Genomic DNA, 27,627 nt, shown 5'->3' on the forward strand with positions numbered 1-27,627 from the left:
TAGACACTTGTAATCATTACATTTAAAGGGAAACAGCCTGATCCATTTTAAGGCACCTCATGTGTGTTTATCCCCAGCTGGATGGAGAACCACAGGCACAAACAGGTGCTATGTGCACAGCTGTCCTTGTCAATCCAGTATTTCACAACTGGATAGTGAAATTTTAGCTTTCTTGAAAGAGTTCTACGTTAAGAACTCTTTCAAGAAAGCTAAAATTTCACTATCCAGTTGTCCTAGGGCTGAATTGCCCCTTGCATGCTAAAATGCTGATCAGTAGGATTTTAACCTTTACAAAAGTGCTCTGCACTGAAGTCATGGCTGTTCCAGATTGTGGCAAAAGTATTCTTTAAATATAACCCATACTAAATGATAAGATAGAAAAAGAAAATTTTTGCACAGTTTCACACACTGTCCTTTGAAGAAGAAGAAGAAAAAATAAAGAAGAAATGTCAATAGGATGATGAGTGTGACTCTCAGTTGACACTGGTTCTGATGAAGCAAATGAAGCTTACACTTACAGAACATTTTTAGGGTAATAGTTCAAGATGATAAAATAAAGTGCATTGCTAAAGATATCAGATGTTTGGCTTAATTATTGGTTTCCTGATTTCTGCATATCAAGTTTCTAAGGTAAAAAAAGAATGGTGACCAGACATGGAAGAGTCTTTTTCAGTCATCTCAGCATATCACAACTCCAAAATTGCTTCCAAAGCTCTCTGAAGTGTTGGCTTCTTATAATCGCCATGCAATCATAATAGTCCTTCAACCCATACTTGGGTTTTTCCTGTTAACATATTAATATATAATTAGAAAAATTGTGCATGGAAATACACAACAAAAAAGTTCTAAACAAATGATGAGAATTGGTTAAATGTTGGCTATTACATCACCATGTGAGCTTAAAAGAAAACAAAAATCCAATATAGTTGTGCACTGCTTAGAAGAAGCTAAGAGCTTTCCTTTATATTCTCTGAGAAAATATTTAGGCTAGTAATTAAGATAAAAGTTGTCATCTTGTTCAGTGAACACTATAATTGCCAGGACTGCAACCCCTTAGAACATATATATACCATACGGTAAATTAAAATGATGAAGCATATTATTTGAGGCAAGTTAGGTTATATAATACTACATTTTCTCTCTAAAGGGAAGAACAGAAGTGAACAATGAACTGGTACCTAAACTTTTCCAGTCAAAAGAGTCAAAATCTGCTCGTACACAAGGAATACCAATAGAAAGACAGGAGGAACAGGGAGGGAGGGAGAAGTGAACTAATCAGGAAAATACTAATGGGGGCTAAAACATTTTCAGTACCAAGAACCAAAACATCGAATGTTGTGAAGCTGCACCAATGGAACATGTGGTGCATGCTGTATTGCGGGAGGATAATCCATCAAGAGGTAAATAAAAAACTTTTTTACTTACCTCCTGATAGTCCGCCTTGTACTCATGCCAGCTATTTTCCTGGCTTAAGTCTGAAGAGAGGAAGGGGGCAGCATGGGCTGGAAAATTTGGGGCCGGATCCAGTGTGCACTTTTGCCATCAAGAGCCAACACCTCCAGCCTGCTCCCCACTCCCTGCCTTCCCCACCCTGAACTGCCTCCTCTGCCACCTTACTGGGGCAGCCGAGTTTCTGGGCAAGTCTGGTGTGTGTGCAAAGCTGCTGGCTGTTTCTGTCAGCATTGATGGTAGTAGAACATTGACACAATTGCAAGGCCATTTACAACAGCAGATTGATAGTTCCACTATCATAAATGGTCCATAGGGTGCCGCAAATCCATTACACGTGCTTATATGAAGTCAAACTACCTACAAACACAAGGTTTGTGCTGATGCATTCAAGCATTTTAATACAGGTCAACATAAAAAGGTTATATAAGAATCTTAGGTAATGAGCTTCAAAACTCAAGCCAGAGCACTTCATCAAATCCATAGTTCTGAGAAATCGAACATATTTTTGTGCAAGTTCTCAAAGTAGAATCAATCATGGATTGAAAGTTTAATTTTAAATAATTATGACTGAATTCATTTTTTGATTTGTTCTTTTGAGCCACAATTCTTAAGTGAAAAGTCAACTGGGGACAGTCGTTCACATTGAGCTATTCTTACCAGCAGAAACTTTATGCAGAAAAGACATACCATTGTTTATCTGCTATTGAGTTCCTTCTTCACACAGGATTTGAAAGTGGTGTATTTCTGTATAGTCTTGTAGCCCTGTGAAGCAGAAGACAAAGAAATGCGCACATGCAGGCAACGTGTGAAAGTAGCCAAAGATGACTGTTAGGAGAAGAGTGGCATGCCTATACAAAGGAATGAGATTAAATGGGAACTGCTGTTTGCTAATCATAGTACAAAAACCTTGAACAAAAAAATGAGGTTCCAATACCCATATACTTATAAAGTGGCTGTGCATTACAATTGTATAACTTGTTTTGCTAACTAGGCAAAGAGGCACTTCACTTTTTCAAATGGTGTTTCCTCTTATATTTACAAGCAGGAAAGTAAGTGTCCTTGTTCATCACTGTGTCTCTTCTAGTGGCTGTTTGCTGGTTTCTTCTGCATCTTTTTATACTGTGGGACAGGGAGCCATTTTCTCATTTGACTTTATCACTTTGTGAACTGTTATTTTTAAAGCAGTATTTAATCGTTGAATAACAGTATATATATTACAGGCATTGTATCAGCTCAACTCATTCTATAGAATACTTGGACATTCTACATATACAATCCTAGGTAAACTATTTAAGGTCAAAATGAAATAAGCGCCTTTCATATTTTGCCAGGCATTCTATAGAATGATGATGATAACTCTCCAGGTAATACAGTGGCTGTCCACAAGGTGGCAGATAAACATAAAGACACTTTAAATTCAGCCTACATAACAATTACTAAAGCAAGGAATACAACTGCAAGGGAGAAATCTATATTTAAAATCATGGAACAAGATGTATTTGTTTAGAGCAATAAGCACATTGACTAATACTCATTGTAAAACTTCAGTGGTAATCAAGACATTTAGCAATTCCATGCCACCAAATGTTGGCAACCTTCAGTCTCGGAAGACTATGGTATCGCGCTCTGGATGGTGGTTCTGGCACAGCGTCTAGTGTGGCTGAAAAGGCCGATTCGGGAGTGACAATCCGTTCCACACTGGGAGCAAGTGTAGTGTGTCCCTGGTCTGTCTCCCTGGCTATGGGCCTTCCTTCTTTGCCTCTTTGCATGCGCTGCCTCCGACACATCCTCGGCATCACCTGGCAGGACAAAGTTCCAAACAACACAGTCCTGGAACAAGCTGGAATCCCTAGCATGTATGCACTGCTGAAACAGAGATGCCTGCGTTGGCTTGGTCATGTTGTGAGAATGGATGATGGTCAGATCCCAAAGGATCTCCTCTATGGAGAACTCGTGCAAGGAAAGCGCCCTACAGGTAGACCACAGCTGCGATACAAGGACATCTAGAGGGATCTGAAGGCCTTAGGAGTGGACCTCAACAGGTGGGAAACCCTGGCCTCTGAGCGGCCCGCTTGGAGGCAGGCTGTGCAGCATGGCCTTTCCCAGTTTGAAGAGACACTTGGTCAACAGTCTGAGGCAAAGAGGCAAAGAAGGAAGGCCCATAGCCAGGGAGACATAGCAGGGACACATGGCAGTTTAAAAACAATACTATTTGAGGTAATGATTGTAGTAGAGAAATAAGATTTATTATAAGCATTTAAAGGAAACAAAATATACTATAAGTCAACTCACCAATTCAAAATACTAAAGAAATGTCCATTTACATAGATTCACTCTTCCATCTTTAAATAACTTATTCTAATTAACCTAAAATATCTACTTTAAAATATCTATTTCAGGCTAAAAATAAATATCACTCACCATATTATTGCATTTTTATAGTTTTAGAAGACTGCACTTAATTATACTATAAACTGAATTCAAAAACAGTATAAAATCTACAGAATTACTTAAAACTAATTTGTGATAAAGTTAATTTCCACTGATAATCATTTTATTGACTTCTTGTCTCTTGAGGGCAGCCAGGTCTAACAGATTGAAATCTCTAAAACTTCTTTAAAGGTTACTGGCATAGAAAAGCTTTCACACAGCATACAAAAGCTTTCAAACCAGTAATGAAAATTGTAATGACAAGAATAAACTTGCTAAATAATGGACCAAGAATCTTCTGGATTAATAGCAAATTGGATTAGATTAGGCAGTGGCATAGCTAATAAACATGTAGCCCGGTGCAGAGCTCAAAATGATGCCCCGGAAGTTATGTCACAACCAGAAGTAACATCATGCCCAGGCTTTTTGAAAAGTGCAAATTGGGGAAAAACCTGCTTCCTCTCCCCAGCAGATCATGACCCACTTGATCTGCCACCTCCCCCAAGCCAGTGGCATAACTAAGAGCCCAATCCTGGGCTCGATATGCTAGCTTACCGCTAGTGTGCACTATCGCAAATGTGCCATAAGGCCTGTTTACTAGCCTTACCACCAGGCAAGCACCTGTGCTAGCCCAGCGCTGGCCAGGGCTGGGCTAGCACTGGGTGGGTGTCTAGCCTCCATGGCTTGGCGGCACGGTAAGCGGGGGCTGGGGATAGGTAGGGAGGAGGCATTCTGGGAAGGGGGTGGCAGGCGGAGGGAGGATGTATGACGGGGAGGCAGAAGGTGGGGAACAGGCAGGCAGGAGCGTGCTGGGGGAGGGAGTGGGGAGGAAGGGAGGCAGGTCCGGTGGAGCAGAGCTCCACTGGATCCTGTCCATTCGTGTGGGGCTTGGCGTCCTACACAAACGTCTTTACCTCACTGCCGACCAAAGGCCCATTGCAGGGCTACTTCCCTTATCCGGGAGAAGGGAATGAAAGTCCCCTTCTCCTGAGGTGCCACCTGTGGTAGCCTGTGGTGCGCAGGATCCAGCGGCAGCCGTTTTCAGTGCCACCGAAGCTGCGTGCCATGGGAGCTCAGGATTGGTCTGCCCGGCATCTATCTGCTACCTGGGATCAAAGAAGATTTTGTAGCCCTCCATGACAAAATCAAATTAAGTAAATAAATTAAAAGTGTGCCCCTTATTGGTTGGAGACACTGTGCTTGGGTGAAGAGGAACAGTTATTTTTCCCCTGCTAAATATAAGAGAAGCACCACTTGAAAAAGTGCCTCTTTACCCAGTTAGCAGGGGGGACTGTATTATGATACATGGAAATGAGAGCTGACTCATATTAAAACCTTATTGGTTCCATGCTGTATCATAACAACACCTCATTGGCTCTCAGAACAATCTTAGGTCAGTTTTGAGTTAAGAAAATCCACTTTTTGTTCCTTAGGGCAGTTGTGTTTTCATTTTCTGGTTAATTGACCATAACTTTTGATAGAATACAGATATTCTAATGTGGTCTGTTTCATTGCATTCAGCATTAAATCACCTTTCCAATGATATATAACATGATGGTATTATTCGTACATACCAAGATTTTCACAATTTTGGCCACTAGTGTCAAGTTCAGCTTGTTGCTCCCCTAAAGCTTGTTGCCCAGTATGACTGCTACCCTCTGCACCCCCTTAGCTATGCCACTGAGATTAGGGCTCATAACATGAGTAGTGGAAAAAATTCTAGAAATTAAGTGTTGATGCAACATAAACAGATCATTTTAACTTCAAGAACAATAGTGAATTAATAATGATTGTCATTTACAAACAGGTTTTAATAATAAAACTTGATCCATCTTCTTACCCTGGATCCTCGATGCAATCTGTCTTTCATAATACCAATAAACTCTTTGTGGCTCAGCTGATCATCTTTGTCTACATCAAAGATCTTGAAAACTGTGTTCACTAAATGTGGTGAAAGCTTCAAACCTGTCGCTACATACACTGCACGCTTGAACTCATCTAAAGAAACAAGACAACCACACAGCACGCAGCCATCATGTAAAACGGTGTTGACATGACTTACACAAAAAAGTTCAACTTCTATCATACATAGTCTGTATTTTTAGACTGCCTCTTCTGTATTATTTTATTGGTATTGCACATTTTCTTTTATTGTTTATTTCTTTTGTATTACAAACTGCTCTGTACCCATGTTTACCAGGTAAAAGTGATATAGCAAGAATTGCAGTAAATTATTAAAATTTAAGCAATTATAACACAGTGTTCTGTTTAAAGGCATGCAGGAGACATGCATCTTAACACATATACTTGATGCTGGGTACCTGCCTGGAGAGCAAAGCGTGAGACCAGTAACATGTTAGGACTGCTGGCAAGAGGCCACAGTTCCACCAGTCAGGTAAGGAAGACCACATTTTGGATCTCTCATTTGAACTAACACCCCCCTCCGCCAAATCTAAGGAATTTAATGCTCCAGCTTTGAAGGGCGCCTGTTCACTGCTTAATTGTTACTGCACCTTCCAGCTCTGAATCCCGATATTGCTAGAACAACATGCAGCATTTAATGGTTTTTGACCTTAGCCGCTCCCTTGGACTCCTGAGCTTAAGAAAAACAACTTTGGGCTTGATCCATGGCCCTCTTTTCTATCTTTGAGATGCTTCTTTGTTCAGGGAGATTTGTGCGGTTAACCCCATGCCACTGTGATCCCTGCAATGCTACACTCCCAAGCATTGCATTAAAAGAACTAACCCAGCTCGGCTTTGTCATGGACCCACCATCATTCCTTAACTCTGTCACATGTGAAGTAAAATTAAACAAATGCTTAGTTATGCTCTCTCTGCATGTGCGTATGTGTTCTTAGAGGGTTGGGGACCAGCATTCCCACTAATTCTCAAGGGGGAGTGCGTGAACCCATATGGTGGCTGTGTGGGGTCAGCTCTGGAGTGCTTGGTGATGACATCATCATTATAATCATAACCACCACCACGGTCCACAACACCACAGCGAGGCTGTGTCAGGCTTTAAATCCAGCTACACAGCCATGCCACTTAGAGGGAATGTTGATGCCTGGCATCAGTCAGGAGGATTTGTTTGGAAGAGATCCACAAGTGTGTAAAATGCTTTCATGGCCTGTTCACCCACTGCCTGTAGCCCTAGGTTCAGACTACAGAGAGCCAATTCCAGCTGCAACCTTTAGCCACAGTCTGAACCATCTAGATGCTGCTAATTTATTTCCCACAAAATTCTCCCTTTCCTGCACCCCAAAACTTTCCCTTTTCCCCAGGTTCCTCTGGGAAGCCCAACTAATCTGCCTACATTTCTTCTCCTGTCCACATTTTACTCCATCATTGCACCACCCCCTCTCCTTGTAAGGAGCTCCTCTCTCCTACTCCTTCCCCCTTCTAACAGCTTTCCTTAGAGTTCTATTGTGTGTGCATGTTCCCATGTATAGTTTAAGAACAAGCGTGATAGCATAGGGAGTCAAACCCAGTTCAAACTCCATCTTGGTTCTTGAGCACTTTCCGTAAATGTGGATTCACCTTACCTCTTGCTTCAGTCATCCTTTTACTGCCAGATTGCATAAATGTGCCATTGGCCAATACGCTAGGTCGCCACATACAACTGCTCCCCCCATGTTACACATTACTGGTATTTTTAAAAAGCACTGGCAGTAACATAATTGTTAACACAAATGATGACTATAAAGCACTGATATACAAAAGTATGACTTTCACTACTCCGACCACAAATTATTATGATTAACAGTGTGATAGTCTTTTCTGCTCTAGTGTCCAGATTATGAAAATTCCTATCCCAAGAGATCCATGCTATATCTTTCTTGGTAGTGTTAGACAGCCGACAAAGGTTAAATATTTTTAAAAAATTCAATGACTGATGACCTGGCTGGCATCTGATGTGTTGTCCTTTTGACTCTCTGCATTTCAAAACTGACCACCTGCTTCTCAAATATTTAAACATATTGATTGACTGAGGGAAGGGGACTAAGAGTGAAGTTCAGATTTGGAAAGCTAACCTCTGCACATTTTATGTGATTTCCCCTTCTTTCATTGCTACACCCCGCACCGTTTCTCAGGAGTGGCTTTTTGGGAATTTGCAGAGCTCTCCTTATGGAGGAGGGGAAGGCAAACAGCAAAAGCAGCATTGTACTTGCACTACTTCACACTACTTGGAATACAACCCTGTGAATGTATGAATTTGCACTTTACTTTTAGATGCTAAGAATTATATGCTCTCATGTATATCACATTTCAAATGCTAGAAATGTAATATACAATGCAGAAATGAAATAAGGTGAACTGGCTCAAGCATTAAAATAATCTTTGCAGGCCCTTCTCCAGTTGCTCCTAACATCTGAGGTTAGGTGAATGCTGGTCAAGAAGAGAGAATGGATTTTCAGCATCTTCAGACTGAGCCAAGAGTTAGCACACTCACTCTCTTTCTGCTCTCCTGTTTGAATATGCAGCTGAATGGGGAAAAGCCTTGGTAGAATGTATCTGCTGCCACCAGCCCAGACGATCAGACCAGACAGAGGGTCCCGTTCTGGGCAAAACCCCCTTCTAAGAAACAAACTGAACTTCGGGGGTTCCTGTCAAAATTACTGTCACAGTAGTGCCTGCGGAGCGAGGACACATGACAATCTACTGTACTTCCTGTACCAGGGAACTGGCAGACCCAGGGTTGAATTATAAACAGTTTATTAAAAGTTTATTCAAAAAAGGAAAACAAAATAGGCAAGAAAGGAAAATGAAGAACACATGGCAGAAAACATAAAGGGTTCTAAAAGATGTACTAATAATGAACACCAGGGGATCGAACTGGATCTCATGCATCGCTAGTAAACTGGAATGGTTACAAGTTAAACTTTGCAAGCATGCCGGAAGGCCTGCAAAAGGGCAAAAACATCAACCCTTATGATTACTAGCTAGATTTATTCCCTTTCATAGTTATGTGAAGGATGGACCTGTAAGCCCTTTTCACTCACTTCCCTGCAAGTGGATCTCTTCTCGCTGAGCAGCTGGAATGAAGAAGCTTGGAAGCTTCTTCCAGCTTGGAAATTTTATCAGTTGAATGTACCAACATCATTGGTCTATATCTGATTAGGGGAGGGAGCCCAGCTGAGTATTTGCCTCTCTCCTTCCAGGAGCCAATGATGGGAGCCAATCAGCTGGCTCATTCCTGGCTCAACGTAAGAGAAAGACTTCCTCACATCCACCTCAGTGGCATGGCATTTTGTGAAACAAAGGGACAATTAAGCTGCAAGCCTGCAGCTCCCAGGGCTGAATGCCACAAACATAGCTAGGTGACCAAAACCGTACAAAACACAGGAAAATGTGAAGAAAATACACAGAAAGAAACATGGGGACACATAAAGAAATACAGAGAACTTAGTGGAAACACAGGTAATTATCACAGTGGTGAGCAGGGAAAGTGTCTTCTCACCAGTGGTATCCACTGTCTTCCCAGAAAGGCATGCCAGTCTACTGTCTTTTCTGTGGCAAAGATCTATTAACTTTTTAAATATTTTTCTGAATTTTGTGCTGTTGCTGGTCATCCCTCAATTAGACAGAACAACCTTCCAAATGCCTTTTAAAGGCATAAAAACATCCAGTTTTTTGTGAAAACCAGAAGTCACTTTTTTTTTTTTTTTTGCCTTTAGAAGGCATTTTGAAGCCCCAAAGGCTGTGGGCAGATTTGAGTGGCCTCTGTGGGCTTCAGAAGGCCCTCAGGAGACAACTGGAACACAGCTCTATTCACCTTCGTAGGTTTTAAAGGGGCCTAAATTGTGGCTTTAGGTATCTGCAGTTTTTAGTATCCGTGGGGGGTCAGAGAACAGATCCCTCATGGATACTGAGGCTCCACCTGTGTATTTGGGGAAGGCAGGGCAACATGTGACTACTTCTAAATGTACCAGGCAGCTCTAATTCCATTAACACTAATTGAAGCAACACTTGATGCTCACATCAATGTGGAAGAGTCAATAAACGGATTTCCTTTTTTTAAGCACACAAAAAATACTAAGTTGTACTTATTTACCTTGTCCTATTGAACGGTTTGCAAAATTATACATTTGCATTGCAATTGCAAAATCTTCTAGGTTGTTCAAAAACTGGAAAAATGATCTGAATTCATCAAATGTAATACCCTGTTGAATAAAAGAAAATTGACATTAGTACTGTTAGTACCGTACCGGGCAGGAGGTCTGGTCTAGAGGGCAGAGCCTCCGTTAGCCCAAGGAGAACATCAGAAGGTTGCCAGTTCGAGAACACCGGCAGCTCCCTGAACGGCAAGACCTTTAAGTAGCTGACAAGCTGAGCCGAGTTACTCCATCTGCTCTGAGCGAAGAAGCGTCTTGGCTGCCCTCCATGTGAGAGATGGAGCTGCTATCAGCCTGCGTGGGGGGCACTGGAGGCCAGAAGTGAGATCAGACCCGGAAGATCCATCTGAAATGTTGTGTGGTTCTTGAAAGAGAGAACTGTTTATGATTGTAAAAATCCCCTTGAGGGATTTAGAAATGCCTGCCTATGTAAACCACCTTGAATAAAATCAGAGGAGTAATCCGATGACCAGAAAGGTGGTATATAAATACCGAATTATTATTATAGTTATTATTACTGTTGCATTAGCAGCAGTCACAATCCCTTGCATTGCTTGCCAGGCAGTGGCATTGCACCTAATAGCCAGCAGGGAATGAAGGCAACTCTGTTCCTTTGCAAAGCTGTGACACTGTTGCCTCAAGCCAACTTCTGCTGGGAGAGAATGGATGCCTCCTTCACTCAGCTGAGTCTTTTTCTGTAGCCCATCAAACCTACACAGATTTCATTCATTACATGATATCACATTGCTCTAAATCTGAGAATGGCAACAATTGCTTTAAAACTGTGAATTAAGTAGTAATGTTAAATGAGGAACTGGAACTAATTGAGAGCCCAATCCTGAGGACTGAAGCATGGATCCGTGCCGTGGACCTCAGTTGCAAACGTGCCATAAGGCACATTTGTGGGGCTCACCGCCAGGCTCCTGCTAGAGTTAACCCAGCGCCAGCTGGCGCTGGGCTAGCACCCTGCGGTCGTCCGGGTTCTGCAGCGCCACGGTCTCCCGGACCACCAGGCTGTAGAATAGGAGGTGGGGGTGGGGGGGAGGTCTTCTGGGAAGGGGGGAGGCATGGCCAGGGGTGTGGGCAAGGCGTGTTGGGGGAGGGGGAGAGGCGGATCTGTGGAGCTGAGCTCCGCAGGATCCAAGGCACTCGTGCAGGGCTGCTCACCCTACACGAGTGCCTTTACTTTAGCACTGACCTTTTGGTCACTGCTAAAGTGAGTAGCCCCATTGAGGGGCTGCTTCCCTTACTCGGGGGAAGGGGACGAATGTCCTCTTCTCCCGAGGAGTCTCCCATGGTATATTCAGGATCCGGTGGCAGCCCTCTGTGGAGACACCGGGTCTGGGAGCTCCGGGCAGCTCAGGATTGGGCTGTAAAGTGTTTAAAAATCTTTTTTCCCCACCATATTTCTAGTGAAGTTCATATATTTAAAAAATACTGAAGTCTGTTCTACAGCAAGCTTTTAAAGTTAGAACTTCTGAAGGTAAGGAAGAGCTCACCAGGTACAAAGGAGGTCAGTTATGTTATCCTTTACATTTGCTACTTGAGAAGCAGATTCCAGCTAGACATGAGTAAGGTCTATTATCTCGTTATTCAAGGTGACCCTGCCTAAAGCTTTGCCTTTGTGCCCCTGCCTCACAAAAACAGTCTACCATCAGCAAAAGTTGAAGTTTTAATCACAACAATAAAGCAAAGCTTTATGCAAGCTCCAACTTGGGAACATCCACTACAAAAGTTAGCAGCATCAATGGAAAAAGAGAATAGCAAGGGGACCGAATGGGATGTTGTCCTCCAACAGGAGAGTAGAAAACACTGTCACGAGCCACCCAAATGTTTATTCCAAATTCACATTCTCATCCATTATCTAAATTATTTTAAAATCTCACAACCAGTGATAACAAACTACTTTAATAATGGAGCCAGCAGTGACTGAGGGGAAGACACAGTCAGAATTCTCCTCCTGCCCCCTACACTGCTCAATCCCTTTCTAAGGAAAGGGATTATGGTCCTGTATCTTAAGGGGGACAAGGGCATTCAAACACAGAAAACCCTGGTTCTGGAATGGTGTTAGTACCATCTGGGGATGAGGTTTTGGAATTTAATCTGTTGTCCTCTACTTTCTCACCCTCTCACCATGTACAGATTAATATCTGTTGGACAACAGCAGTTAACTTATCTAGATAATATCTCTTAAGAACAGGCTCAAGATGTTAACTAAACAGTTAATGGAAAAGACTGGGGATGTGGAAAGAGTGATGTGACTGTAACTGTGATGTAACTTCAAGATCCTGACAGATAAATAACTCAGATAAATGAATAAGAAAATAAAGTTAAATTGTGGGCAATCTCCCACTGAGAATGCACTACAAGCCTTATTCATTTCAAAGCTACTCCTTGCTTTTGGGTCAATTAGAAGCTGTGGGGCCCAATGCAAAACATTTCTGCAAGGGGTCATCCCTGTTGGTTCCTCCACTCACCAGGATTAACTGCAGCGGCCACCAACTGCTTTGGGCGGGGAAGGCTGTCCAATGGCAATGCTCCACTTGCCACGCTCTCCTTGCAGCACCTCAACAAGGAAGATTCCATGCCACAGCGTCAGCTACAGAGCAAGGTGCAGGCTGTGGGCACTCTGCTCGCTGCCCCAGTGTAGGGCCCCTTCAGGTACAGGGCCCATTTTGGCCAAATTGCCCTGATGCCAGCCCTACCTCCAAAATTTGAAAAGATACAAACAAAAATCCCACACCAACACATTGCCTGGTTTCTTCTGCTACCTCCTTTCCATTCTGTCTCTTTCTTTAGAGGAGAAGGGGGAAAGCCATTAGTTATGTCCTCTTCAATCCAATAACCACTGTTTATTTATTTCCTTTTCCAATGTTTGTTTGATACATACACATTCATTGTTGAACATCCAATCTGTGTCATGGTATTCAACCACTTTGGGTTATTTTTTTTCAGTGCAGGCATTTTCCACGTTGAGGCTACCTTATAAATGAAGCTTACTGAAGCTTATTGGCCTCTGTCTCTCTCTCTCTCAGTTCCTCAAGCTACAGTACCAAGACTGTTGAAAAGTGTAGCCATCTGAAAAAGCCACACTGTTTACAAATCATTCTAAAATAGTTAAACTTGATCCTTTTGCAAACAAATAGAGCAAATTATACCCAATGCATTCCATGCTTGAAAGGTTGCCTGTAACATCAAGCCTATTGGTTTGCACTGATGCATTCAGCAACCACAAGATCTCTTTATTGCTCAAATTCACTGCTGACAACACACTTGTTTCCTAACAAATAAATCGGCTAGCAAGGTTCTTTACTGATGCAATTGCCCAAGCTCTTTGAAAATCCTTGTTTAGACACTGATAAGAACCACTCACTCAACAATGGCCTTCTACAAATGACCCTCTGTAAAGCCTATTAGAGAATTAGATAAAAGGTGTTAATATTTCTCTTTCAGCCTTTCTGTAGAGGCAGGAATACCAGGAGGAATATTGTGATGTCCTGATGAATAAAACAATGAAACTTTAACCCCTAAAAATGAAGTGACTGTGGTGTTTTATCACATATTTGTTGACTAAATACAGAGTCATTCAGAATAAATTGTGCTAAATGTCTCCTTTCTAAGGTAATCTGAAGACATTTGAAGACATTTGAGATAGGAAGAGTGTTGCTGTAATTAGAAGGTTTGAATTCTGAACCCAAAATTCCAATAACTAGACAGATTGGATGCTTTATGCCAATGACAGTGTGAATAGGAGTGTATGTGAAAGAAAGGAAAATACAATTGCCAGCTTTTTTTCTAATTGGGCTTCCGTGACTTCAACAACTGTGTTACGAGTAAAAATTCAGTAGGTGAAACTATTCCCATCAATGTGTCAGAGAGGCATCTATTCTACACAATTTCTGCTTATGTCATAGTTAAGACATAGGAGCCCTGCCTCAAAGAAAAAGGAACAACCTGACACTATCTGAAATGCTGTATTTTAATTTGATTGTAATGGACCACATTGGGACAGCTGGGATTAATAAAACACCAAGGATTAAATGTCTGCGTTATTGTGACACACCACCACTTCCTATCTACTTCCTCAGGCACTTTTTCAGTTTGCAGAGACACAAACTATCCAGGACATCCTGTACATCCAGCTGAAATCAACTGAATTATTCCGTCAAATGCTTCATTCCCCCTGCTCCTTCACAAAAACTCTTGCTTTGCTTCCCCCCCCCCCCCAGCTGAGATGTTTAGGATTCAATAGCAGCTATCACATTTAGGCCTGTTCCAAAGCACATTTATTTGATATAATTGAAATAACATTTCAGATAACTATGGATAGGACTGAGCTGCTAAGATGATAGCCACATTCAGTCGCGTTGTGAGGAGGGTCAGGGGCCAACTGCCCCGGGCTTCATGCTGAGGGGGGTGCCACACAGACTGCCCCATCCCAAGTTTTAGAGCTCTAGGAACTCTTCTGAGTCCCAGAGCTCTTAAAGAGTTCCTGGCTCTTTCCATTTTTTAAAAACACGGGGTGTGACATCATTTCCAGGTGTGAAGAGGGGGGGCATAATTTGGAGCTTCGCCCTGAGCTCCACAGTGACTGGCTATATCACTGGCCACATTCTATGCAAATTTTTGCAGGCGTTTGGGTCTCTGTTTGAATGTTTACCTGCTCTTCTGGGATACTGCAGCAAACATTTTCCAGATAGCTTGACGTATTTTCCACATTTGTATATCTTAAAAGTATATGAGCGAAGTCTTCCTCGCTGATGGTAGTCATTCCATTAGAATAGGAAAGGAATTCTATTTCAAGAACTTCGGTCTGAAGGTTATCCATAAACCTGAAGTAGTGATAAATTCCCAGAAGTCAATTTGCAGAAAAATAAATAAAACAACTCCTAAACATTCAGACTCTTCCTAATTTTGTCCAATATCACTAGTATTTACAGCTTACAGACACTGATGCAGCATTGGCAGTTCTTATCACTGACAGACCATTTCTGTAGCTAGAACTACATTAACCTCAACTTGCCTGCAAAATGAATATCCAAGCTATAAATACATCATATTGTTGCTGGGGGCCCTCTCTCTGGACCCTGTTACTCTCTGACTGGAAATTAGCAGTGCAGTCTTATGCATGTATATGCAACTGATTTCAGTAGGACTCACTCCCAGGTAAGCATCCAAAGGATTTCAGCCTAAAGGTCTGATCTATCCATCAGTACTGTTATATCCAGTTATGTTCATTTCCTGGAACCTCCCATCTAAAAGTGCATTAAGGTTTTGGCTTTTTAGGTCTTCATAACAAAAATGTGTTATCAGATTTGGAAACCTACAATTTTTATGTTTTATTTAACATTTTTCAGAAAGTTCTTTTTCAGGATAACAGGACAGCTCTATATAACACACACTAATGTTATAGGCATCTATTATATGTATATGAAAGCATTCATACATACAAAGTGTAAAAGCAAGGCTCACCTATAAAAGTCTTCAAAGTTAAGCTCAGCCTTTCCTTTCTTGCCAAAAAAGTGCACCAGCAGTGTAGTATCAGACAGTAAACTGGTGATGTCATCTGCACGCTTAAAAATATATTACCAGTTGACAGTAAAACCTTTGAAGTTGCAATATATTGTTTAAGCAGTAAAAGTCCACACAATATTTTATCAATGCACTTTGTTTGAAAAAGGAGATGCTTTTAGATAAATGTATTCATGCATCAAACTAATACACATTAAAACTATTGTATGTGCAAAATCAGTTAACATTGTTAGTTGGATCATAGCTTTCCATATGTGAACTGTTAATTGTGGTTTAGTTCCATCAACATAAAATTAAGTGACATGACATGGTATGACCAAAGCTGCAAAAACAAAATGATGCTGAAATCAGAGAATGGTGAAAAGAATTCGAAAAGTGAAATAGGTGAAAGTATGTACAAACATTTTTTAAAAGTATTCTTACAACAGAAAGTCAAAACATCATTAAAGAGGCAATGTTCTCCCATAATATATTTAATGTCAAAAATCCTGAAGGAATATTTTGGTGGGTAAAATAAAACAATGGAAGCCTACCTCAGGTGGCATAACTGTGCTGTTATCTCTGCAAAAATCTGTCCATGCAAAAATGTCAAAGATTCCACTGTCTATGAGAAAAAACCTCCAGTGTCAATGGAGGAAGGATGGCATTATAACAAACTACTCTATAGATAAGAATATGAACTACACATCAAGACATAGTTTAAACCATTATAGCCTCTGAAGTAATTTGTATAGAAGTAGGTCTTCAATATGTGACCTGACCAGCTGACGTCCAGTTTCATACCGCACATTCTTTGGGCACTGCGAGCAACGAATGCAATGTCTTCCAAGTACATTTCTTTGTTCCTGGCTTAATTATCAAAATATTGCTTTCCTGAATGTGCAAACTTGACCAAAAGGACACTGCTTAAATCATCAGGCCCAGAAGTCCTTCTACTCGTAGTAAGGTTGCACTTCATTTAGGCAAATAAAACTGACAGATGACTATTTCAGCAATCGTTTTCAAAGCCTTTTATGCGCAATTGGGAACATTCAATTTACAAGGCAGATATAAATTGCATGCCATTATGTGACTAGGTGCATACCCTAGGTGACTTAACAGCCCAAACCTATCCTTCCCCCCTTCATATGCATAAGAACATAAGAACAGCCCACTGGATCAGGCCATAGGCCCATCTAGTCCAGCTTCCTGTATATCACAGCAGCCCACCAAATGCCCCAGGGAGCACACCAGATAACAAGAGACCTGATCCTGGTGCCCTCCCTTGCATCTGGCATTCTGACATAGCCCATTTCTAAAATCAGGAGGTTGCACATACGCATCATGGCTTGTAACCTGTAAAGGATTTTTCCTCCAGAAACTTGTCCAATCCCCTGTGGCAAGGAGTTCCACAGAACAACTACATGCTGAGTAAAGAAATATTTTCTTTTGTCTGTCCTAACTCTCCTAACACTCAATTTTAGTGGATGTCCCCTGGTTCTGGTGTTATGTGAGAGTATAAAGAGCATCTCTCTATCCACTTTATCCTTCCCATGCATAATTTTGTATGTCTCAATCATGACCCCCCTCAGGCACCTCTTTTCTAGGCTGAAGAGGCCCAAACGCCGTAGCCTTTTCTCATAAGGAAGGTGCCCCAGCCCAGTAATCATCTTAGTCGCTCTCTTTTGCACCTTTTCCATTTCTACTATGTCTTTTTTGAGATGTGGCGACCAGAACTGGACACAATACTCCAGGTGTGGCCTTACCATCGATTTGTACAACGGCATTATAATATTAGATGTTTTGTTCTCAATACCTTTTCTAATGATCCCAAGCATAGAATTGGCCTTCTTTACTGCCGCAGCACATTGGGTCGACACTTTCATTGACTTGTCCACCACCACACCAAAATCTCTCTCCCGATCTGTCACAGACAGCTCAGAACCCATCAGCTTATTTGTGAAGTTTTGATTTTTTGCCCCAGTGTGCATGACTTTACACTTACTTACGTTGAAACGCATCTGCCATTTTGTTGCCCATTCTGCCAGTTTGCAATCGTGCCAAAAGGGCTTACACTGCATCCTGCAGTCCCAGAGGTCTCCTCTGGATAAGGCTACATTTGTTGCCTTAGCGGAGCTAAGCCTGAGGCCAGAATGGGTCTACTCAGACCTGCACCAATAAAATCATTGGCACAAGTCTGTATAAACCTAGGTTGGGGGATCAGGTTGGGAAGGCGGTTTGGATTCTGCAGACACCAATGCTTCTGAACCCACACCCTTTCCAGACCTGACCAGCTCTCCTCCCCATCTCTGTTGTTGCCCTGTTCCTCCCACTCCTGCTCCTGTTCCACCTCCTCACTGGCTCACATGGGTTGGCAAGCCTTCTCCAAGCTGCTCATTCCTCCAGCGGATTTGATCTGAAGATTGTGCTGGAAGGCAAATATTTTCAATCTTAAACATTTTGTAAAAAAAAATCAAGATATCTTCCAAACTGGATTCATTTCTCAATAATACTGATAACCACAACAATACTCTAACCTCAGCAAACCGTACTCACCTATCTTAGAAAAGTCATTTAAATAAATATTAGGGGAATTTTCCACCAAGGTGTTTCAGGATAGCAACAGGAACAATAGAAAACATTTTGCAAAAGAAAAAAAATTCTAGTCTTCTTAAAAATGAGTAGGTGTAAAATTATTGTTGTAATTTTATATAGCATCATTACTGTACAATGACTATGGACCTTAGAATAATATAAATACAAGAGAAACTCCTTTATTAGGTCAAGACAATATAGAGTCTTGTAGCACCTTAAAGACTAACCAATTTATTTCAGCATAAGCTTTTGTGGACTGCAAGCTTAGCCTGAAATGAATGCATTAAGGAAAGACTTAGGGCCCAATCCTATCCAATTTTCCAGCACCAGTGCAGTCGCAATGCAGCCCCAATGTAAGGGAACAAATGTTCCTATACCTTAAGGGGGCCTCTGTGACTGCTGTCCCACCACAAGATACAGTATATACCCCACTGGCACAGCTGCACCAGCAGTGGAAAATTGGATAGGATTGGGCCCTTAGATGGGTGGGTAGCCTGAAAAGAACGACATGACTGAAAATACTATTTGAAAAAAGGTAAAAGCTTGAAAAAATATATTATATATTTGGGTTTTTGTTTCAGATTTATGAGATTCTAAATGGCAATTCTGAGAATGTTTATTTGAAGGAAGACCTAATTTAATGCAGCATAAAATAGAGGAGATAATCTTTGAGAATCATAGAACATGAAGTATAGTGTGGCTTTGGACCAAAGTTGTTACAGAAGGAACTGAAATAGTGTTCCTCATGCACAGGAGGCAGCACAGAAATAGTAGCTATATACTGGAGTTGCCACTGGCTTGTCTCAAACTCCCAAGAGGGTATCAAGACACTGCCACACAGCTTCAGGTATATCTTGGCTCTGTAACAAAAGGTTCATGTCCGATGCAACAGAAGAAACTGTAGCCTTGGAGTTAGGGTTGCCAACCCACCAGGAATAGCCTCGAGTCTATAGGAACCAGTGTCATTCTACTTCTGACTGAAAGTAAGCCTGGAGATTTTAACAGGGCCTCCAGGAATCTCTAACCTGGCATCAGGCTGGGGGAAAAAATTTTCAGGAATAGTCAGAGTTGGAAATCCTACCTGGAATACAGCATAAAATAATAAGTGCATGCAGAAACTTGAAACTTGCCTTAACGAGAAATCTCAAGGCCAAATAAGAGAATAATGCTGAAGTAATAGAGATTTGAGGGGCTAACAGAGTCAGGAAGTTCTGTTCTTATCACAGACTGCTTCTTAGGGCACCAAACATCCAATTTAATACAAAATTATGCAAGGGATGGATAGAGTGGAGAGATGCTCTTTTCCCTCTCACATAACACCAGAACCAGGGGACATCCACTAAAATTGAGTGTTGTGAGAGTATTTCTTTACCCAGTCTGTGGAACTCCCTGCCACAGGAGGTAGTGATGGCATCTTGCCTAGATGCCTTTAAGAGAGGACTGGACAATTTTCTGGAGGAAAAGTTCATCATGGTAGATATGTGCAAGCTCCTGGTTTTAGAGGTACACAACCTCAGATTGCCAGATGCAGGGGCGGGCATCAGGATGTAGGCTGTGTCTTGTTGTCTTGTGTGCTCCCTGAAGCATTTGGTGGACCACTGTGAGGAAGCTGAACTAGATGGGCCTTTGACCTGATCCAGCGACAGCCATTCTCGGTGCTGCCAAGGCTGGGCAGCTCAGGATTGGGCTGTTACATGTTTAAAATTAGACTTGCACACTTGAAAGGTCTAAATTGATTCAGTGCTTCACATTTGATGAGAACCTCTTGAAGAAAATTACTTTGATTAAAGGAACATTTCTGAGTGCCAACACACACATCATACTGGAGTTGCTGACATGTAGAATGAAGAAGGTAGAGCTCCTATAACTTTTGAAAGCATTTAGAAGGGGGTATTTGAGCACTCTTTTCGCTGCTTCATAGGAAGTTGCACTTTCCAAAATTCCTGCATCTACACAACTATTGAAGATATATTTTCAACCTATTGCAGCAATCCCATATCTGCCTGCTAATGGGTTGAAGCTCACTCTGTCAGCACAAAACTTCTAAATGTTAATGTTGACTAACAGAATTTTAAGGGATAATGCTTTTGTTTTAGCATAATCTTCTCTCCCTATCCCTTCCTTTTCCAGTGAGCTGCAATTTATATAATGTGCTTGTGGAAAGGTAGAGATATCTGTGGCCTGTATGCATATATGTTGCAAATGGCATTTTAAAAAGTGGTGCAGCTGCAGTGGTTAACAGCCCAATCCTGAGCTTCCCGATGCCTGTTGGAGCAGCGGCGCCAAAGCAGCTACCGCTGTTTCCAGCAGGCGCCCAGAAGCAGGCAAAAGTCTCCTCTGAGCTCTAAGAAGGTTACTATAACTGTGAAATATTTAAAATATACTTAATATGCCAATTACATACGTTATCCCTCCACTTCTAATCAATGAAAAATTTGGCAACTTATTACAAAAACTTATGACAAATGCTGAATAAACCCATGTACCAAAAGCTCCCCAAGAAATGAACAAAACACAGTGTAAAAGAAAGAGAAAAATTAAAAAAGTAAAATATTTACAAAGGAGAAAAATAATGAAATGGACCATGAAAAGGTAAGTGAAAAACAATTATGGACTCTACAGAGGTTTTCTTATACCTCTGCAAGATCTGAAAAGAGTGCCTGGCTTGTGCTACGTCTCAGAGTATCCCAATAACTTCTTGGAACAAGGTCTTCTCCTTCAGTTTTAAGCACCTGTAGAATTTTCAAGAAGCATAGGTGTTGAGGAGGGGGGAGGGAAATCAAGGAACAATAAACAAGAGGAACTTATTCACTTTTACAGCTTTGCAAACTAATCTTCAAAAAGAACACCACAAAAGATTACTCTTTCATTTCTTCCCTACACAAAGAAAAGTATTATATAATACACCACCACCTTTAATGCAGCAGCACTCTCAGTAATTTTTTCCTTTCTTGTCAAAATACAATTGTGTAATAAGTCACGAAGTTGTTTGTAATATTCTTTTCCATGTGGGACCACCACATATAGTTCAGAATTTGACAGGGATGTAAAAATATGCATGAAGTATAGTTGTATGCATTAAAAAAAAAACTAATTTAAAGACAGAAGCTCTTCTTATATCACAGAGCATTAGGATCTTGCATACCTAGGTTTTTGTTCCCCCCAGTGTACTCCAGGAAACAAAATGAGCCCAATCCAGAGAAAGTTGATCATGCTTAAGTTTCCTTGAAATCAATGGGATATTATTTAGTTGTGATTAACCTGTCCCATGGTTGTTAATGCAACAAGTGGAACAAGCTTTCTTTGAATTGGAGTCTGTGTATGGTAATGTTATTCTTATCATAAAGAAGTGTTATGGAGATTGTCCAAAGTAAAGTATTTTTAGTTTAATGGAAAGCACAAGCTTAACTTTTTCTTATTAAAAGATAGAAATTTAGGCTGTCCTATACAAGCAAGCCTGAGAATCAGGGCCCAATGCTATCCAACTTTACAGTGCTCATGCAGCTGCAATGCATTCCTAAGGTAACAAATGTTCCCCTACGTTGCTTGAGGATGCCTCCATGACTGACACCCACTGCAGGTTGCAGCAGCACTGAAACGTTGGATTTGGCCCCCAAGTCTCATTGAACACAGTGGGACTTACTTTTGAGTAAACATATAGGATTGTACTGTTAATGGCATTTAATTCTGGTTGCATCATGCTCAGAGGTTTGATCAGATGCCAATCTATTCTGTGAAAAACAGAGGGGGAGCAGCAAGAGACTATAAATGTTCTTAGCTTACGTACAGAGCTTTCTTGTCTGAAGACAGATATCTTTAATTATATATTAAGAAATTATGTTTTCTTCAGGTTTTATGTAGTGACGTGTTAAATGACACAGGCTAAAGTTAACTACATACAAGTTTTTGTACACTGTGTCATTTTTCTAGATGTAACCGAAATTAAATTAAGACATTCTGATCCTTACATACATTGAGAAACAGGGCTGGCCTTACAATGTTGCAAGTCAAAACTGTTGTGTGCAGCAATTGAGGAAGCAGATGAATACCACGTGGGAGGGGCCAGGGAGGGGTAAACAAGGAGTGCACTGGAAAAACAAGGAGGAAGCAGATGATTTTTAAAAATCCTGTGAGGTAGGTGAGGCTGAGAGAAAGTGACTGGCCCAAGGTCACCTAAGCTTGCTTCCTGAGCTTTGTGACTGAGGGGGGATTTGAACCTGGATCCTCCAGGTCTGAGTCCACCTCCCAAACCACTACACCAGCCTGGCTCTCCCTAATGCCACGTGGGCTGGGGACAGGGAGGGGGAAACAAGGAGGGCTGAAAGAAACACCACATGGGTGGGAACCCCACCTGGGGAGAGCTCCTGGATGGCTACTCTGCCCAGGGAGAGAAACTGGTGAGGAGGAGAAGGCGGGGGGGGGGGCTGCCCAGCCCAGGATAAACAATGAGGCAGAGAAGGCTGAAAGGAGAAGGTGGGAGGGGGGGTGGCTGCCCAGCTGGGATAGAAAATGCAGAGGAGGAAACTGAATAGAACGGCCAAGTGGGTGCCGCCCAGCACTGGTGGGGAATCTGCAGCAAAGCCCCGCAGCAGCTTCCAGAGGAAAACTGCAACCCACCCCTGCTACCAGATTCCCCTCCCCAGCCCCTCTGGCCTGCCAGGCTAGTCCCTCGTCGCCTCAATGCTGTAGCTCCGCGCTGCTCCTTCCACTGCTGCCGAGGAACAAAGAGGCTGGGAAAGCATGTGTGCCAGCCTTTAAACTACATACCCCAGCTTGTCCCCTTCCCCGACCAATAGCTGCTCACCACGTCATGCAGGTGGGGAATTGGACAAGATTCCCTCCACCTGCATTCATAGCTGGAGGGCTTTTCCTGACAAGCAGCTTTGCTATGTAGAAGGAACTCTACATTATGTTCTTATGTTCTAAACTCAACTACTGCTCTGCCTCTACTGCTGGCCTGTCCTGCAGGCAGCTCTGCCTATGTCAGAGCATGGCAGGTGAATGGTAGCAGAACAAGTAGTAGCATGGGAAAAAGGCTGTTGTAGAAGTTTGTGCTTGCTAAGCATGTACCTTGTACATGGCATTCCTCTCTGTTCTCTTGCCCACTATTTCCTGCAGCTGATTCTTCTTCACCTCAGCTAGTAGCACTGACTTGGAGAACAAAAATTCTGTGTCCGTCCATCCTCTCTGGTTTGCTTTCCTTCTCCTGTTCCTTCCTTTACCTCAGAGACAGCCTTTTCCAAATGTTTCTGTTTTGTTTTTGAGAACAACATTCCTGTGAACAGATATGCTCCTGATGCCTGCTTGCCTGCATGCTTCTTTAGTCCTCTCCTTCCTCCCAGTCAAATAGTCAAAATGAGGGGTGGGATAAAAATACTGGTAACTCAGCTTTTTTGTCCACTCTCTGCCTTTTTAAATGAGTGAAGGGAGAATTATTCAACTTCCACAAGAAATCTTAATAATCCTCCCCTTAAATAAAGAGAACACATAAAATTTGAATGAACAATTACTTTCTTAACTTTCTGAAGCCTAACAGGAGCAATTTGTCTGGGGTACTAATACTTATGTGTTTTTATATTTGTTTTGAAGTACAATCCTATTCAGAAGTAAATCTGAATTAATTCAATGGAATTGAATGTTTTGTCTCCCAGTTCAGATGCATAAAGATACATTTTCAAAAGTTGTAGGCTACAGAAACGTACTATGGATATGGCTTGCACAAAGAATTTTAGCCTACTTAAATGCTATCTTGATTTCTTAGCATATCTCACAGCCCAATCCTACCCAACTTTCCAGCTCCAGTGCAACCGCAATGCAGCCCCGGGGTAAGGGAATAAATGTTCCCATACTTTAAGGAGGCCATCCTCAACACAGGAAGCAGTGCATATCCCATAGGCACAGCAGCGCCGGCATTGGAAAATTGGATAGGATTGGGTCCTCAGAGAAGAAAGAAATATGCATTACAAATAATGATGCAGGATAAGTGGAGGGGGAAAGGATGGACAATTTCCATCCTACACTTTGCCCTTGGCTTGTCCTACCCAGACAATAGGAATATGGTGTTCCCTTTGCGCAGGAAGGAGAACCCAATAACAGCTTGAAGCTAACTCAATATTCATCTGTTTGCATTGAACAGTCACCCTTGTTCCTCCCCCCATGTTCCATCATACATTTATAATAATGAATATGCTTGACAGATAGCAGCAGGTATGTGGTTCCCTAGTCTTTGTGCCCTGGGGAAGAATATGTTTTATTGGCTAAAAAGGGAAAGGTGGTTAGCAACTTCTACAAATTTGCACTGGGAAAAGGATATATGAGCAGCTCTCTTATAGCCTTAAGTCTGAGGGACAAGTAAACACAAGCATTAGACTGTCCAGTTATCCAGTGTGTAGGGAAATACATCAGCTTCTCTCATGCTCCACAACCCACATATGGATTGATGTTATAGGATTGACAAAAAAGGAAGTGCTCATATCTCTGCCCAAAGGAGGGGAAAAAAAACAACCACCTGTACTCTTATACAATATCAGGATCACCCCTAAGTCACATACAGTGGACAGAAAGAACAGCCTTCTTGTGCAGATGCTCTTCCAAATCTTTCACGTGCTGCAATAGAGGTGGTAGTTCCAATCCTTTTTTTGCAAGGGGAGATGAACTGAGAGGGGTGCCTCAAAAGATACATCTTCTTATGCGACCAGCATCCACTTGAGGTTGAACAGATGCTGGCAGCTGGGACCAGATTTTAAGTTTTAAAAGACCTAAAATCTGGTTCAATGATTTCAATAATAAGCAAGTATAAAAAGACCCTTGATAAAGGTAGTACTTCCTCATCTTTTGATTTAGCGTGTTAAATGCTATATAACTTCATGGTTTATTCCAGGAGCACTAAAGAGATGCAAAGACTGCAACTGATATATCAATTTAAACAAAACTGATGCCTTATCCTGTAGCTAAGGTTGCAAATCTTGCTTATTCACGCAATCAGTTCTGCAGAAATAACTGAAGAGAATGTTCTCATTAGCTTCAGTGGAATACTGATACACTTCATATTTAAGAATATAACTTTGCAACATTTACATTTTACACCTAGAATTCTACACATGAGAACCTTCATAATAATCAGGTAGTTTGATTATTTTGCCTATAACTAACCTATTCAAATTAGCTTGATGATATTAATAGTTATGCAGTTGTGACCTTCTGTCCTGATCTTTTACATTTCTCTCCCCCCCCAGTAAAATCCCTTAAAGTCAAGGAATTGCTGAAAAATTTAACAATTTAAATGACAACAATCTGTACTACCAGTATGTTGTAGAAACTTTGTTTGCTTTCTACAACATACTGGTAATAGACTGTTGCCATTTAAATTGAGATAATACAATCACATGTTGTGTAGGGTAAAATTTCATACCATCGGAATGATTTGTTTTGCTCTCATCTCTTAGGAACATTTCTAGACACAATTGCTTAATTCTGAGTTTCTCTCTTAAAGACCTTTCACATACTTTTCCAGTCAAACTTTTCCACTCATGACCAGAATCCTCATCACAGTTTTCCCATGCAAATGCACTGTGGGAATGATAGTTATTAATCTTTCAATACTGAAAATGTTAGTTTTTTCAAGTATGCATGCTGCATCTGCATACCTCATAAACATATTATAGCAGTTAGTTGCACAATACATTTTCATATCAGCCAGACCTAAGTTGCAAGCAGTGCATGCTAAGTGCATGTATAGGACAAGTCTCAAAAGGAACAATATGCAGTACAAAAAAAAAAAAGACATATTTTTTCTAATTCTATCTATTATACATGTAGCTAACTCATAAAACTATGATGCGTCCTAAAAGGCATGACATTTGCAAAGATCTATAATCAATTTGCTTGCATGGATTTGGGAAAGGAATTGTTAAAGGCTCATGTCACCAATGACAGAAGTACAAATGTTCTACAGTTGTTATAAATCTACATTCACTAATATGCTAGTGATGAAATTAAGGCCCCAATTCTATTGGAGCTTTGTGTTGCTGGAACTAGTGTTTGGGCAGCACTGGGCCCTTAGTGTAAGCACAAAAGTTGGGCTGCAACCGTGCATTCCCAGGCTGCTGCTGCAAATGGGCAACGATGCAATGCATGCAGCAGCGGCTCCCAAAGCCTCCACCAGTGCCAATAAGTTGACAATGGAAGCATGTTGTGAGCAGTGAGGGGGGCGGCAGGGAATGGTGGGGGGAGAGGGAGGATCATGGCGGCACCAGCGTGTGCCAGATCCTATCCCCTCTTTCTCAGGCCACCCTGCCCCTTTTCTCTCCTTGGACATATGCCAGAAAAATGGCTGGCATATGCCTGAGAAGACCCACAGGTGATCAGGCAGTCTACCAAGAGACAAGTAAAACAAATTTCTTTTAGCTCCTGCCAGTTGTCCTATTTCCCCCTCCGTTGGATGCAGCACAAGCTCCAACAGCAGGGTTGCACTGGCAGTGATAGTGTGGGATAGCTAATCAGTCTTTCTATTGTTTGGTCCATTTCCTGTTGCTCCTGCTTCAATTGTTCTAGGCTACACACTTCATCTAAGGCCTGTCCTAGCTTTCATTCTCATCTGGCCAGTGGCCCAATCCTATCCTGGGGCTGGCCCAGAGCTTGCAGCAGCACTGACACAGCCTCCACTGTATGTTATGGGCTGGCTGGGGACCAGAAAGCAGTGGAGTGATAAGTAATTTTATACTTACTCAGCATCTTTCCCTAGTCCCCAATGGGCCTACTAGGATCTATGCCAGCTCTTTTGTTGGTGTAAATCTAAGTAGGCCCAAGGGGGCATGTTGGGCCCAAGCTCAGGCACTCATCCTGGCGCCACTGGTGTTGCCAAGAGCCACCCCAGTCCAGCCTAATCTTTCTAATACGGAATGCTTATGTAATATAGCTTAATTGCTCATGCAGTAAAAACATTTACAGTACATACAGCATTAGGAGAAGTGTGGTATCCATAAAGTTGAAGACGCTGACATAAAGCAATAAAGGTGAAGAGTTGCATTTCCAAATGAAGTCAAGATAACATAAGAAAGAAGAAAACAAAATAGGTTAAGACATAAATGTCTTCATTTTATATACTGAGAAAGACAGTCCTCATTTATCAATACTTAGTTTTTAAGAAAGTCTTAACATTATTTTAATATTAAATGTTCTTAAATTTCTAAAAGTAAGCAGTTGATCATACTGGGTTGTATCCCAAAGATAGCAAACAGAAGGAAGATCACAAAAATGAATTTCCCCACTCTCTCTTCAGCACAGCAGCTTGCAGAATTCCCACCTCTCCCCATCTGCTCCTGAGAGTCAGGAGACCCTCTGAAACAGAACTGTGTAGGGCAGAAAAGGCTGCAGTGGTGGTGGATTCAGCAAAACTTCACCCCTACCCATGAACAGAAATGCCTTCTATTCATGCAAGAGTCACTTAAAATATAACCTATTATTGTTAGCATATCAATAACATTATGCAAGACTGATGTAGTGTACCACCACCACTGAAATCCAC

At 41.7% G+C, this 27,627-nt stretch overlaps 1 protein-coding gene across 1 annotated transcript in view; it reads right to left on the reverse strand.

Moving 5' to 3' along the window:
* Nucleotides 1-227: 227 nt before the first annotated feature.
* Nucleotides 228-27,627, reverse strand: part of MICU3 (mitochondrial calcium uptake family member 3) — a 45,501-nt gene continuing 18,101 nt past the window's right edge. The window contains exons 7-13 of the mRNA XM_066631759.1: nt 27,058-27,096; nt 15,468-15,568; nt 14,656-14,827; nt 9,935-10,043; nt 5,723-5,880; nt 2,140-2,214; nt 228-784 (exon numbers count right to left, since the gene is read on the reverse strand). Coding sequence (XP_066487856.1) covers nt 2,146-2,214; nt 5,723-5,880; nt 9,935-10,043; nt 14,656-14,827; nt 15,468-15,568; nt 27,058-27,096 — 648 coding nt within the window. The 3' untranslated portion in view covers nt 228-784; nt 2,140-2,145. The remainder of the gene's footprint in view (nt 785-2,139; nt 2,215-5,722; nt 5,881-9,934; nt 10,044-14,655; nt 14,828-15,467; nt 15,569-27,057; nt 27,097-27,627) is intronic.

This window comes from Tiliqua scincoides, chromosome 6, assembly GCF_035046505.1.
Source record: "Tiliqua scincoides isolate rTilSci1 chromosome 6, rTilSci1.hap2, whole genome shotgun sequence".
Classification (NCBI taxonomy): domain Eukaryota; kingdom Metazoa; phylum Chordata; class Lepidosauria; order Squamata; family Scincidae; genus Tiliqua; species Tiliqua scincoides.